The 15125-nt window shown below is 61.2% G+C and overlaps 1 protein-coding gene across 1 annotated transcript in view; it reads right to left on the minus strand.

The window, feature by feature from the left end:
* LOC121161903 (maestro heat-like repeat family member 5) overlaps positions 1 to 15125 on the minus strand; it is a 31815-nt gene that overhangs the window by 9897 nt on the left and 6793 nt on the right. Inside the window, exons 3-20 of the mRNA XM_040988573.1 lie at positions 14167 to 14336; positions 12407 to 12552; positions 11758 to 11886; positions 10522 to 10681; positions 9776 to 9828; positions 7568 to 7675; positions 7254 to 7370; positions 6497 to 6616; positions 6001 to 6147; positions 5658 to 5780; positions 5348 to 5427; positions 4709 to 4844; positions 3705 to 3800; positions 3158 to 3262; positions 2626 to 2761; positions 2337 to 2512; positions 1342 to 1497; positions 435 to 589 (exon numbers count right to left, since the gene is read on the minus strand). Coding sequence (XP_040844507.1) covers positions 435 to 589; positions 1342 to 1497; positions 2337 to 2512; positions 2626 to 2761; positions 3158 to 3262; positions 3705 to 3800; positions 4709 to 4844; positions 5348 to 5427; positions 5658 to 5780; positions 6001 to 6147; positions 6497 to 6616; positions 7254 to 7370; positions 7568 to 7675; positions 9776 to 9828; positions 10522 to 10681; positions 11758 to 11886; positions 12407 to 12552; positions 14167 to 14336 — 2313 coding nt within the window. The remainder of the gene's footprint in view (positions 1 to 434; positions 590 to 1341; positions 1498 to 2336; positions 2513 to 2625; positions 2762 to 3157; positions 3263 to 3704; positions 3801 to 4708; positions 4845 to 5347; positions 5428 to 5657; positions 5781 to 6000; positions 6148 to 6496; positions 6617 to 7253; positions 7371 to 7567; positions 7676 to 9775; positions 9829 to 10521; positions 10682 to 11757; positions 11887 to 12406; positions 12553 to 14166; positions 14337 to 15125) is intronic.

Here is a 15125-nt window from a genome sequence, read left to right on the forward strand (position 1 = left end):
CAAAGCAATGAGGTTGGAAACTCCTCAAGAGACAAACGCTGCCTGCACACACACACAGGCCAGAGCCTTGCAGCTGCGGAGCAGGGCTGAGCCTGCCTGCACACACACAGAAGGGGGTGTCTGGGAGCAGGAACAGGACTGTAGAAGAGGAAGGACCCAGGCCTGGGACCGGACTTGGACTCCCAGCTGGGATTTGAGAGACGGGTGACCAGGAGAAGGTATGAGAACCTGACCCGCATGCTTCGGGAGGTTCCTTGCAAGAGCAGGAAGAGCAAGGGTTATGCCAAGGCCTCCACTATCCGGGCCCTTTCTGCCAGACAGCTTCCAGCATCCGGCCCAGGAAATGTGCGGCATGTCACAGGTGTGCAGCCGCTCCTGCTCCCGGCCCCATGACAGGGACGGGGGCACCCACAGGGGTAGGGGCTGCAGGGTACCTGTCCAGTGGCCGGGAGAAGTCCAGGAAGGCATCCACCAGGTCGGGTGTGTGGCTCCTGGCCAGCAGGGTGACTGCCTGCAGTGCTGTCTCCTTGGCTCGGGAGGCATGGACAGAGTAAAGGCGCAGGTAGATGGCCCGGCCCATGTTGGCCACCTGCACGGGGAGGGAGAGGTCTGAGTGGGGAGGCCTGCCCAGGGAGCCCAGAGGTAGAGGGAGGGCCTGAGGGACGTGGAGCCCCTTCCGAGATGGTCCTGTTCCCAGGAGTCTGATGGGGAGGCATGGCCGGCACAAACTTTACCTTTATCCCCATCACAACCACCGTCATCACCATCACCACCACTATCACCACAACCACCACCACCATCACTATCACCACCATCACTATCACCACCACTCTCACCACAACCACCATCACCATCACCACCATCACTATCACCACCATCACCATCACCACCACTATCACCACAACCACCATCACCACCACCACCATCACCACCATCACTATCACCACCACTCTCACCATCACCACCATCACCACCATCACCATCACCACCACTATCACCACCATCACTATCACCACCACTATCACCACAACCACCATCACCACCACCACCATCACCACCATCACTATCACCACCACTCTCACCATCACCACCATCACCACCATCACCATCACCACCACTATCACCACCATCACTATCACCACCACTATCACCACAACCACCACCACCATCACCACCATCACCATCACCACCACTATCACCACAACCACCACCACCATTACCACCATCACCATCACCACCACTATCACCACAACCACCACCACCATCACCACCATCACCATCACCATCACCACCACTTTCACCACAACCACCATCACCACCGTAGTGCATCTGGCCCCTCACCTGCTTCAGCTTGGCACCATGCTCCTTCATGAGTGTGCGCAGGATCTCGGCAGCAGCCTGCGCATGGGCAGGTCTGGGTGCGCCCAGGTTGTCAATGGCTGTCCAGGCGAGGTCCGTCAGCTCCCCCACTGTGAGGTGTTGCATCATGTCCTGTGGCTGGGGCGGAAAGGCCGTTTACTGAGGTTCCCGTGCCTGGCACCTGTCTCCTGAGTCTCCTGTGCTCACTTTCCCGGGGCCCCTGGCTGGCCCCGTGTTCCACAGTCGATGATCAGCATACCCTGGGATGGGAAGGGTGGGCTAGCCTAGGGACAACTTGAGGAGTTAGGGACAAAGTTGGGGCCAGGCCCCAGGCCCGAGAGTCAAGCGTTGTGCCCCAGTGGCAGCTGGCTAGCCCTGCTACCAGTGACTGGCAGACCCGCCCTTCATCTCCCCTCTGTCCAGGGTAAGCCAGAGCCTCCTACCCACACAGAGGGAGAAGGCTATTGGTACCTCACTCCTCATCGAGGCTCCTTCACTGTAGCCTCCCTCCGACCCTCCCCTCCCCGAGCTGCAGCCATGCCAGCTTCTTGACTCCAACAAGTGATGTGTGAGTTTTTGGCACTAAACTGCTGTGGGCCTCAGCAGTTGCTGCCGAGACCTGGGGCTGGCACACACTCGCTGGGCAGCATGGTAGCTGTGGACCCACACCTCGTCACTGTCATCTGGTTCTATCTCTGCTCTGACTTCGGGGATGGTCAAGGAAGGCCGGACTGGGCCCTGGTGACAGCCCCAGCTCACAGGGGTAACCAGCGCCCCGCCACAGGGCCAGAGTCTCACTAACCCATCTCTGTCATCCTCAGGGACCGACAGGATTGGGGCAGGATGCAGTGGGAGTGGGTGGGGATGCCAACTGTCCTAGTGGATTTACAACATCACTCATCCAGCAGGTGTCAGGGGTGTTGGCCCCATGGGAGGCGGGCACGTTGACTGGACTTGCCCCGATTCTAGGGGCTGACCTTGATGCCCTGGGGGATGAACTCCGGGGGCACTGGCGAGGTGGTCCTCTGGTCTCCGCTGCTCCAGAGGGTGGCCCCATGCACATCACGCTGGGAGAGCGCCTTGGGGGTCTGGGCTGCGACCTGCGAGGCTTCTCTGGCCGGGAACCAGGGCAGGGCTGGGGTGGGCTCAGCCTCTAGGAGGGTACAGAGCAGGGGTCAGGTCTGCTGTTCTAGTCTGTTGGTTTAGGGTTCGGGGTGGGACCCTTGGAGGAGGGCTAGGCAAGGTGGAGGTCAGGGACAGGCTCACTTTTGTGGCGCATCAGAAGTTGGTAGAGGTAGCCCAGGCCTTGCAGGCTGCAGGCCCGAGTGGCCTCATCGGGGTCCTGGCACAGAATGCCCAGCATGCCCACCAGCTGCCCGACACGCTTCAAGTCCTCCTTGGGCTGTGGTGAGAGGGTGTCGGATGTAACAGTGTTGGTAGGGTGCACCCAGTGGGCCCTCTGCCTGCTCCAGGGTATGCCTGTGGGGACTCCTGGGAGGGTCAGACACAGCATTCACCAAGATCCTTGGCCTGCTCCTTGCCCTTGGGGTGGAACTGGACTTGGTGTACACCTGGCCAGCCTGGTCCCTTGGGAGCTGCTTTCCCAGCAGCCTCCGGACAGGGGTCTCTGCTGCCCCACACCCTCACTGCCTGCCGCCAGCAGCTTGGGCGCCGTGCCAGGCTTCAGGCTGAAATCCCTTTGGTCCTCCAGGCCCCTAGGAGGAGACAGCTGTGGCTGGGCGCAGGGAAACTGGGACAGGAGAGGGAGTGTGGGGCACAGACCAGGGCCCGCACTTACATCCAGGGCAAGCTTGTGGTTCAAGAACTGCAGGAGGACCACGCAGCTGTGCACTGCCCGCTGCCGCTCATGGGCTTTCTCTGACATCAGCCACACGTACAGGTGCTGTGGGCAGGGGGCAGGAGCTGGGACAGCCCTGAGGCCACTAGCTAGCCCCGCACCCACCCTTGTAAGGTCCTTCCAGTCCGTCAACAGGCCCCAACCACCACACTCGGTCACACCACGTCGTCCCGGAGAGCTCCTTCTTGTTCTGGTGTGGGGCTCGGCCCCTGCAGCGCAGGGCCCCTCGGGATGCCTGAGGCTCAGTGTCCTGACCTGCACTGTCCGACGTGACCCAGTTGGCCCCCCAGAGTTGGCCATAGTGCTCCCTCAGACCTCCCTGCTGGGACTGGCAGACCCTGCCCTGTCCTTTGAGGCGGGAAGGGTGGGGACAGTGGCTGTGGGGCCCCTGGAGTGGAGTCCACGGCCAGCCCCCCGCCCCGGCTGCCCCTCTCTCTCCTGGGGAGGTCCCACTGTGGACCAGGGGGAAGGTGCCTCCGGCTCTCACCGACAGCAGGAAGTACAGCTCGTTGGCCGAGGGGCTCTGCAGCAGAAAGCTCTGCAGCATGGTGTCCAGCGCTTCGGTGGTGCGGCTGTACAGGGTCTGAGTACAGGACAGAGGTCAGGGCACTGTGGGCAGCCTAGCCTGGGAGGGCGCTTCTAGACCCCAGCTGGGCTGGCATGGGGGATGGGGGAGGACCCAGGCTCCCAGGGGTCCCATGTAGGTGCAGCGCAGGAGCCCTGGCCCAGAACTCCCTGCTCTTAGCAACCTGCCAAGGCTCTCTGGACACCAGTAGGGCCGGGGATGCAGTGGGGTGCCAAGTACGGGCGCCCCCTGGGAAGGTGGGACCCGCCCGGCTGGCGCTTGGCAGGTAGCAGATGTGTGGGGCCGCCATGCCCTCTGGTGGTGGCTGCAAGCATTGGCCGGCTTTTCGGGATGGGGAAAGAGTGTGTGTGTGTGTGTGTGTGTGTGTGTGTGTGTGTGTGTGTGTGTGTGTGTGTCCTGGGGGTCCCAGAACAGTGTGTGTGTGTGTGTGTGTCTCAGGGGTCCCAGAACAGTTCTGGAGCGCCTTCCTCAGCTCCTCTGGGGTGACAGTGTGAATGAGCTGGACACACTGCGCCCGCCTGAGGGACCTTTCTGTGGAGTGGGAACTCACAGAAGCAGGCATGGCATTTCTTTGGGCTGCCCTGGAATTTGGGAAGAACGTGCAGGACCCCACTCAAGGCTGGCAGCCTTGCCTGCTGGGGGGAAGGGCTGTCCTTGCCAAGGGCCCTGCACGCCACAGCCGCACACACCCTGGATCTGCCTTCCACCACTCTAGGTTTATGTCCCTGGCTCTGGCACAACACACGTTTTACAGGTGGGCATGCAGAAGTTAGGGAGGGACTGGGCCAGGAGCGTGTATGTGGGGCAGGGGGTGGTCAGGGCCCTCGTCCATCTGGCCTGCTCCTCCCCCACTCCCAGCAGAGGCCTCCTGGTCCCCATCCCGAGCTGAGCTGGGCCTACCACACCTGAATGTCGGGCGGGTCCAGGAACAGGCAGGAATGCTTCTGCAGGGTGTCAAGGGGCGGCAACGCGAACACGCCCTGGAGGCAGGTGGTGAGGAGCTGCGACTTCCTGTCCAGGCCCATGGATGGCCTCAGCTTGCTGTGGGGCAGGTGGGCTTGGCCAGGAGACCAAACAGTGGTACCTGGTTCTGGGTTCTGCCTCCACCCGGCTGACCGTGCGGCTTTCCGTCCAGCTCCATCCACTCAGTCCCTGGCTTTGAGTGGCCTTCCTGACCTGTCCCCACGCCTGCCTGCGCCCACCTCCCTGACCCCAACGCTGGGCGGACCCACCGACACCAGTGCCTGAGTGAGGCTGCTTGACCCCAGTACACCTGCTTGCCACACCGGCCCTGATGCAGGCAGGCAGCAGGCACCTATAGTACCCCAGCCTCCTCTTTCTAGGTGCCACATGTGGCCCTGCGTGTGCCCAGGGAACAGCTGACCTGGGTCCCAGCATCCCTGAGCCCCTGGCCTTCCTCTCTTGTCGTGGGGGTTAGTCCTGAGTGCAGGCACGATGGGGTGGAGGGAGGCTGCCGGCCCTGGCAACTGGCTGCACCTGCTGGACCTGCTTCCGGCCCCCCTTGCGAGGGGCGGGGTACCCACCAGAGGCTGGCAAGGAGGTGCAGGGTCTGCCAGCGGCTTGGCGTGCTCAACACATCCGGAGGCTCCTTCTCCATCAGCACCTGCGGGACCAGGCCCGCCTGCCTGTCACTCAGGTAGGCCCGGGAAGCCTGGACCATGGTGGGGAGCGGCTGAGCCAGGCCAGGACAGGGGAGACACACTGGACGGGGCTGGCCTTAGAGATGGCCAGGGCAGCGTGCCCGTGACACCCCGTGCCATCCTGTGAGGCCCTGTGTTGTCGGGGTGCGAGAGTCCCAGAGCTGCCCCGGCCCTGGGTGGCCCCGGCTGGCACCTTGAGACACTCGATGAGCTCCGAGGTCTGTGAGAACTCGTAGCTGTGGGCGCCCTCGGTCCGGCTGATGGCCCCCACTAGTGTCAGGGTGGCTGTGAGGAAGCTCTGCCTCAGGGTCTCGTCCTGCACGGGGCGGGGAGGGAGCCAGAGCACGCGGCCGTCACTGCGAGGGGGAAGGCCGTGCTGCCACGGCAGGGCAGTGCAGGGTGGGAAGGTGTGGTCAGGCCTGGCTCCGTCCCCTGGCTCCGTCCCCTGGCACCCCCAAGTGAGGCTGGGATGAGCTGGGTGGGCATGGGAGGTTCTAGAATTGTCAGGACCGCTCTGTGGGTGTGTGACCCCGTACCCAGGAGCTGTGCTGGAAGTAGAAGATCATCCGGGAGAGGATGTTGTCCACCCAGGGCAGGATGTAGGCCTTGGCCTTGGCGGCCACCTGCCCGTACGCAAGCAGGATCGTGCTGCCGGCCCACTTCCAGCGCAGGTCGCCCGGGGTCTGGCCCTGTGGTAGGAGAGGGGCAGAGAGGCAGCCCAGACCAGTAGGTGCTCCTCAGTGGGCAGTGGGATGGGCTCTTTGAGAGCTGGGCACCTGTTGGCAGTGCCTCCCCCCCACTCCTGGGGGCAGTGCTGGCGCCCACTCCCCAAGTGCTCCATGCGGGAGTGGCTTCGGGCACACAGAGCCCCCTCCCCACAGGGCTGCTGAGAAGGTGGCACTGGCCCGGGGCACAGTGGCAAGTGCCATGCCAGCAGCCAGGAGGAGAAAGTGCAGGTCCAAGGGGTGGGATACGGGGTCCCCGCGCAGAGGCCCTGCCCATTGGGGGACTGGGGCTCCCGGAGCCCCCCACCTTCACAGAGAAGAGGTGGAGGCACCACCTGACGCGCTTGCTGCGGCCGAACTGGTCCAGGACGGCCCAGACGTCATCCAGGTGCCGGGCAGCGGCCAGCCCCACAGTGAGCGCCATGCCCTGTGCGGGAGAGGGACGGCAGAGCCGCTGAACATGCGGTCCTGGGTCACAGGCAGACCTCACCTGAAGGAGGGCCTCATCCTGAGCCCAGATGTGGCTTCAGATGTCCCTGCTCAGGGTCAGAGTTACGGTGTGAACAGGGTCAGCAGGGTCAGGTGTGAGCAGGGCCAGGGTCAGAGTGTGAGCAGAGTCAGGTGTGAGCAGAGTCAGGTGTGAGCAGGGTCAGGTGTGAGCAGGGCCAGGGTCAGAGTGTGAGCAGAGTCAGGTGTGAGCAGGGTCAGGTGTGAGCAGGATCAGAGTGTGAGCATGGTCAGGGTCAGGTGTGAGCAGGGCCAGGGTCAGAGTGTGAGCAGAGTCAGGTGTGAGCAGGGTCAGGTGTGAGCAGGATCAGAGTGTGAGCATGGTCAGGGTCAGGTGTGAGCAGGGCCAGGGTCAGAGTGTGAGCAGAGTCAGGTGTGAGCAGGGTCAGGTGTGAGCAGGATCAGAGTGTGAGCATGGTCAGGGTCAGATGTGAGCAGGGTCAGGTGTGAGCAGGGTCAGGTGTGAGCAGGGTCAGGGTCAGGTGTGAGCAGGGCCATGGTCGGTCTGTGAGTACCTGGCCTCCTTGGGGCTGGCCAGTCCTGGGCCACATCCTCACCTCCCTCTGCTTGGGCCACTGATGCGAGGTCTCCAGGAGGGCCTGCAGGTGTGTCCTGACCTTGACGCTGTTCTCCTCAGCCTGGAGGATCAGCCCGTAGTAGGTGAACAGGAAGGCCTGGCAGAGGGTGGCAGCAGCGTGTCCCGACTGTCCTCCCCTGGGCAGCCTCCCCTGATTATGCCCCCTGGGGGTCCCAGAGCTCCTGGGAGCTGCCCTGGTGCTCCGCTCTGTCAGACCTGCAGGCGCGGGCTCCTGTCCCTGGGCCCCTGGCCCTTGCATAGTCAGGGCCTGGGGCCTGCGTGAGGGGTGCCCACCTTCTCTGGGCTCTGCTCCTGCTGGGTCCAGCTGGGCTTGGTCAGCGCCCACAGCAGCTCCTTGCACCACACTTCAGAGTTCAGGAATGACACAGACTTGACGGCCATCTGTCGGCAGTAGGGGCGGGCAGGGTTGGAGGCTGTGCTAATAGCCTTGGGAGCTGTGTCCCTGCCCCACCCCTGAATTGCATCACTGTCTCAGAGCCACGGGACCCAGTTTGGCGGCCCTCAGGGAGGGCACTGCGGAGTCCTGGGCTGCAGACTTGCATCCTCAGCACCGCTGAGGGGTCCCAGACCCGGTGCTGCCTACAGCTGGGGGCCAGGAGGGTGGGCATGGCCCCTCCCCTGCGTGGTGATGCTGCCTTCCTTATTTGTGCGTTTGAAGGCACGGGATGAACAATGCATGAGAACCTGGGAGCTCTGATCAGGAGGGCTCGCTGTCAGCAGTTCTGGGTTCAGGATTCACCTGCTCTAAGGTTTTCTCTGAAGAATTATTATTTAAACCAAGGCAGTTACACACACACCACACACACACACACACACACACACACACACACACACGGAGATATCTTCCACCCACTGGTTTCTTCCCCAGATGGCCACAACAGCCAGTGCTGAATTGTCTGAAGCTGGGCCTCCCACATGGGCGCAGATTCCCAAGGCTTTGAGCCAACCTCCACTGCTTTCCCAGGCCACAGGCAGGGAGCTGGATGGGAAGTGGGGTGACTGGGATTCGATGTGGTGCTCCTGTGAGATGCTGCTGCTGCTACAGCGAGAGGTTTAACACGGTACACCACGGTACCAGTCTCTGTTGCAAGATTTCTAACTCCAAGCTTCTTCTGGGCTAGGGACACTCCTCTGAGGAGTGAGCCTAACTCCGGATGACCCATGAGGAGGCAAATAGTTGTACAGCAAGGGGCCAGGAGCCAGTGACAGAGTGCGTTGGCCAGGACAGACGGATGAGCTGCGGGGCGGGCCTGCAGGCCTACGGCGGTGAACTGGGCGATGGCAGAATGAAAACGGCCTGCTCCGTGGGGGAGAGCGGTGCAGCAGGCCCGGTGGGCACCCCGGGCTGTAGGAGTGTGCACAGCCTGCCCTCTCCCCCACACGTGTGCCCTGAGGTTGCTCATGACACTGAAGCTCCATGGCTCAGACTCACAACACATCTGGCGCAGCCTCCCTGGGCACTGCTGGATGTGAGCGGGAGAGGCCGGAGCTTGAGGTTCTGCACAGCTTGTGGAGACGCACCTTGCAGGCCCCGCCCGGAAGTTCCCGGCGTGCTCATGGCGGGGGCACCCACTGCCCCTTCAGAACGAAGCGTTAAGCTCTCGGGGAGGGTCTTGAGTGTGTGATTCACGGCGTCTGTCAGCACCCTGACCTTTCTGGAACCTCCCGTGCCACCTGCAGGCCGCCTGCGTGCGTATGTGCAGCTAGCTTCCTGCTCTGCTCTCGGCTGCCCCGGCCCTCGGCTGCGTGACCCGCGCTGACGCTGTGTCCACTGGCATTTCTCACAACTCTGTCCTTTGCTGTGTCTGTTCCGGCAATTCTAGGTTCCTCGGAATTTCCAAATTTGCACCTCGAACTTGAACCTGCAAGTTTCCCTCTGCTTATGCAGCTTTGCTCGGGACCGCAGATTCCACCCACGACGCGTCTGTGGACAGCCTCCTCCTGTGATCGCGTCTTCGTATCTAGCAGCCTTCTGTTTGCAACTCGTGGCTTTCAAAAAAGATCCTTCCCCCCGCCCCCCTCGAAAGTCACAGTTACGGAGAGAGAAGGAGAGAGAGAAAGATCTTCCATCTGCTGGTTCATTCCCCAAACGGCTGCAATGGCCACAGCTAGGCTGGTCCGAAACCAGGAGCCAGGAGCTTCTTAGTCCCCCATGCGGGTGCAGGGGCCCACTATGTCTTTGCTTGTTCTGGTTTGCACCTCCCTGGTGGACAGTAAGCTCAGCCGGCATGGACTGCAGTGGCCAGCTGCCTGGTGACCTCTGCTGACCAGCCCTGTGGCCCAATCCTGTCCCCTCCTAGCATGTGGGCTGGCCGCACTGTGGAGAGATCCCCTCCCTATGCCTCCCCTCCCCTCACTCTCCCTGTGCCTCCCCCCTCTGTGCTTCCTCTCCCCTCCCCCTCTATCCTCCCTCCTCCCCTCCCCTCCCTCCCTCCCTCTCCCTGTTCCTCCCCTCCCCTCCCCTTCCTTGCAGGCTGATACCTGGGTCAGCTTCTCTTCCCAGCAGGCCTTGTCCTCCTGGGTGAACAGTCCCTCTGCAGGCACAGAGGTGGGTGTCAGGGGCCTCTCCTGCACTGGGACCCTGGCCTGTGGGGAAGCTGCAGGAGCTGGGCCTGGCACTGTGTGGCCTCTGGTGGGGGCGGGTCCCTCAGTCAGGCCTGGGAGACTGGAGAGCTATCTACAAATGTGGAAATCCTACCTTGGAGAGAGGGGCTACTTTAGCAATAGCCCGGACTGGGGTGCAGATGTGTGGCCTGATGCCCTCACTGCAGGGGGACCCTCACACCCAGACTGCCAACCCGGATGGGGGGGCCACAAGGCACATGGGTCTGGAGGTCCACCCTACATTTCCTACAAGCTCCTGCTATCTAAGGTTCTGAGGCAGCTGGCTGCCTCCCCCAGGAAGCCCTCTGGGATGGCCACACCCTTTCCTGGTGCCCAGGGTAGCCCATACAGCCATGCACAGGTGGGTGAGGGAACAGAGAGGGCCGGCAGCTGCTGGCCCCTCCTCCCCAGCCAGCTGAGTGTGGCTGCCTGTGGCACATGGCCAGGCTGGCATGGCAGTCTTGCCCATCCTGAGCTGTCTCCCCGCCCATACTGCCCCTGTCTTGACACAGCCGTCAGAGCTGGGCTGGGGCAGTTGAGAGAGGTGGTCCTGGGCGGCAGCCTGTGCCCCACTGCCCCACTGTTCCCAGAGCTGTGCCTAGGCTGGCTGCGGCAGGACGCACCGGCGGAGGACAGCATGCCCATGACGTAGAGGACGCTGCGGTGCGGGAAGACGCCGGTCAGGAGCTGTGTCTCCAGAAGCTGGACCACCGCCTGCCACGAGTGCTTGCAGATGGCCACCAGCACATTGCTGGCCGCATCCTGGTACGCGTCCTCCAGATCCTGCGGGTGAGACGGCAGGTCCAGGCGCAACATGTTCCCCTGAGTACAGCCTCCGTCACCCGCCCATTTCACAGATGGAAGACTGGTCCTTCTGCAGCTCTGAGACGTCTGCCTTGGCCCTCTGCACCTGCCACATCCTTGCCCTGTCCGCCCCTGCCCTGGGCTGCCTTGGAGCCCATGCTTGGGTTGGCCCAGTGACTGTGCCCTGCCTTTCATTCCTATCCTCAGGGGGAAGAGCTGGAGCCATGTTTCTGTCTGAGGACCCGGCACCCCAGCCCGGGCCCTGGCTGAGCCCCCGAGTGTGCCAGGGCGTCCTCACACGCACGTGTGTTGCAGCTGGGAGCCTGGCTCCAGTGTGGAGCTCAGCTGCTGCTGCTTCCACTCTTGGCGTTCCAGGTGTGACTCCGTGTCTCCACCCAGTGCAAAGCAGGTGCAGCCTCTGGTGGCCTCGGGGAGTGAGGGCACCCTGGTCGCTTCCTGCTCTTCCTGGCCTGTGGCACCCACATCACCCACAACTGACCCAGACCCGAGAGGGAATGGAGGACAAGTGCCGAGCTCCACTCCCACTGCTGTGACCCCGTTATCTGGCCAGAGGCTGGAGACCTCAGGTCTTCCCAGCCTGGGTGAGATGGTTCCTGTTCTCTGGCCACAGCCTGTCAAGGCACAGTGAGTTTAAGGCCTGGGGGCTGCCAGACTCTGGCCTGGGCTGGGGTGGCTCCAGGAATTGCAGGCTGGGGATGGCTGGGTGGGACCCTGTTGGTCTTTTTCAGGGACACATAGATGGGCATCCAAGACTGGGTGCAGCCTGGGGACCAGGCCACACCCACAGCAGATCTCCCAGGGGCTGGGATGGGGTGCAGCGGGGGTGCTTCTGGGGAAGCCACCCCCACAGGGTCCTTTGAGCAGCCTCGTCTGCCTCCTCTGAGTGCGTGGCATTGCTTTCCTGGGGGGTGGTGGTTAGGACATAGGAGTGGACACAAGTCCCAGGCTAAACCACGGAACTCAGCACACATCCAGAGCCTCCATGGGTCCCCGGTGGCCACTACATGTACCCCCTGAAGGGGCAGGGGACCCACCGTGTTCTTGGTCATGTTCTCCAGGGCCAGCTGCGTGAAGGTCTTCTCCCAGGTCTCCTCTAGGGAGTCGCTGGCTGCGATGACAGCCTCTAGCACCTGGAACAGCCGGAATGTGTGCCGGGCGGAGATCTGCAGGCCGCACAAGGGCAGGGGCTCAGGGCTGGGCCAGGCAGGCTATGGGGGTGTGTCTTTGGGAGCGCAGAAGGTAGGGTGCGCAAGGATGCCATGCAGGAAAAGGATCTGGGGTGTCTTCACTAGCAGAGCACGTCCTGTGTGCCCAGGTGCTACCGCTGCTGTGAGGACCAAAACCTTCCCAGGCCTCAGGGGGCTGCACAGGACTTGACAGAACATTAATTCCTGCTTAGGTCTTTGCCCACACATCCACCCACCCACCCACCCAACGACCCACCCGTCTGTCTGTCTGCCCATCTGTTTGCCTCTTACTGACTCTGTGACTGCTGGCAAATTCCTTCCCCTCCCCAAGCCTTAAGCGTCCTCACTGGGGAGGGTCCTGGAGCCTACGTCAGGAGAGCGTGCAAAAGGTGGGCTGTGTATGGTGAGCTACTTTCCTCTGTCACTGGCGGTGCTGCTGCCTCCTGTAGTACTCAGGATGGAGCCCCCTTGGGTGCCTGCTCTGAGCTGCTCTCACCTCTGGATTGTCTCTGAAGTAGCTGTGGATGGTTTCCACCACCAAGTTGGGAGACATGTGGGCCATGGTCGTGATCTTCTTGATGATGTTGTGGAGGTGGACAGAGTCTGAGGTATTCACATCCCGCAGCATCTTGAAGCAGATGGCTGCAGCGGGCGAGAAGGGCGAGAGGGTGGCTGGGCTAGGGAAGGTCACACAGAAGCAGCAGGGCTGGGAGGAGTGACGCTGTGAGCTGGAAGTGAGAATTGAGGAAGTGGGCACCCAGGGACACCCAGAATCTCATGGCTGTGCAGTGTTCATCTGGTGTCCAGGCAGGACCCGAGCAGGCCTGCACTTCTTCACTCACCTGTCTCCATTCCCCACTATCACTGACCTAGCTTCCTTTGTCATGTGTCCATTCAGTCGCTCATCAGTTGTCCACCCATCTGTCCACCTGTGCATACATCCATCCATGTGTATATCCATCAACGCATCTTCCCTGTTTGTCCCTCATTTTTCATTCGTTTACCCACCTGCCCCCAACTATCTACCTCTTAGTGAATGTATTCATCTTTCCATCTACCCACTTGCTCACTCACCCACTCATCTATTCATAACTTCATATATCAAGCCACCCATCCATTCATTTACCACCCTCCCTCTGCTCATTTATCTACTCACTCACTCATGTCTTCATAAATTCATACACAAACCACCCATCCACCCACCCATCCACCCATCCATCCACCCACCCATACACCCACCCAAACACCCACCCAACCATCCACCCATCCACCCATCCACCCATCCATCCACCCATCCACCCACCCATCCACCCATCCATCCACCCACCCATCCACCCACCCAAACACCCACCCAACCATCCACCCATCCACCCATCCACCCACCCATCCACCCACCCAAACACCCACCCAACCATCCACCCATCCACCCATCCACCCACCCATCCACCCATCCACCCACCTATCCACCCATCCATCCACCCACCCATCCACCCACCCAAACACCATCCATCCATCCACCCATCCACCCACCCATCCACCCACCCAACCATCAAACCACCCACTTACCCACCCAACCAACCACCCGTCCATTCGTCCGTCCACCCATCCATCTATCTATTCATCCATCCATCCATCCATCCATCCATCCATCCATCCATCCATCCATTCATCCATCCATCATCTACCCCCACCCACCCAACCAACCATCCAACCATCCATCTATCCACCCACCCACCCACCCATACACCTGCTTATTCACCCATCCATAATCTGCCCATCTCTCTATCCAACTACCCACTTACCCCACCCATATATTCATAAATTCACAGTCCATCCTTCCCTTTTTCTCTCCTTCCCTTTCTCCCTCCCTTAATCCATCTAACTATAGCTACTCATCCATCCACCCACCCATCTATTCATAAACTCAGGCACCAGCCCCTCTATTCCTGTGTCCAGTCATCACCTGATCTTCCACCTTTCTTTCCAACATCCTACAGTGTCTCTAAGGGGGGAAGCATACTGAGGGCAGGCTACAGGTTTCATGGTGTGAAGGGCAGGGTTGGTGGGAGAAGGTGCTTTCTGGACTCTGGCTGGAGGCGTGGAGAGGCGGGGGGGTAAGTGGGGCTGTCCATTGGAGGTTCTACCAGGTGTCCTCCTTGACTCTCGCTCCCCAGGTCCTGTGTGGGGACTGCTTAGGTGGAGGGGCCTGGTCCCCGGGGACCTGCCCATTCCTGCATCCACGTGGGCCGGACTCACCGGCATTGTAGGCCTCTTCCATGAACATCCCGTGCTCCTGGGGCACCAGTGCGGCCTGGCTGCTCTCCGACTTGTGCAGCAGGATGGTGTCAGGGTGTTTTTGCCTGTGCTTGTGGGCAAGCTCCTGGGGTGAGGGCACCCTCTCAGAGGCCGAGATAAGGGGGAGGATTCTGAAACACAAAGGGCCTGGGGGTCAGCCTGGGGTGCCCTTGTGAGCAACCAAGGACATGGATGCTAGGAGTGCAGGTCAGGCTGGGTGTATCCATCTACTCAGTGATGGCTGGACTCTGGGAGGCAGGTGGCAGCCAAGGCCTCCAGGGCACCTTCAGGATGTGTCTGCGTGTGGACTGTGGAAGGCCTTCAGTGTCAGTTCTAGCCTAGGGGGCAGCCAGCTCCCCAGGATGCCACGGGAGGCTGCCTGCACCAGTAGGGTCTCTGGGTGGGTTGAGGGGAGCTGCGGGGAGGAAGTGGACCCCTAGCTGATGAGTCAAGTGCAGCATTGCTCATGCCTCCTGTCATCAGATCCACTCACTTGTGCTACCATGGAACAGGTGGCTCCACTTCCATTCCCTGCTAGTGCACGTGGGGAAGCAGCAGAGGATGCTGCTCGGGCCCCGCGCCCACACAGGAGACCCAGAAGAAGCTCCTGGCTCCTGGCTTTGGACCTGCCCAGCTCCAGCCACTGCGACTGTTTCAGATGGAAGAAGTTTTTCTCTAATTCTACCTTTCAATAAATGAATCTTTAAAACGTGCACACACACACACACACACACACACACACACACACACAAACCTGTCACTGAGGAATTCCACTCTCAGGGAAAACATGTTTAGAAAGTGAAGGTGAAATAAACACTTGTTAAATTATAAACACCTAGAATTTCCCACCAGGAACCACATTACATACAAAGCACGTTGGAGGAAGCATGTTGGGCAGAGGGAAAGCGGCAGGCGAGAGG

This window comes from Ochotona curzoniae, unplaced genomic scaffold (assembly GCF_017591425.1).
Source record: "Ochotona curzoniae isolate NIBS_2020 unplaced genomic scaffold, NIBS_Ocur_1.0 contig_4917, whole genome shotgun sequence".
Lineage (NCBI taxonomy): Eukaryota > Metazoa > Chordata > Mammalia > Lagomorpha > Ochotonidae > Ochotona > Ochotona curzoniae.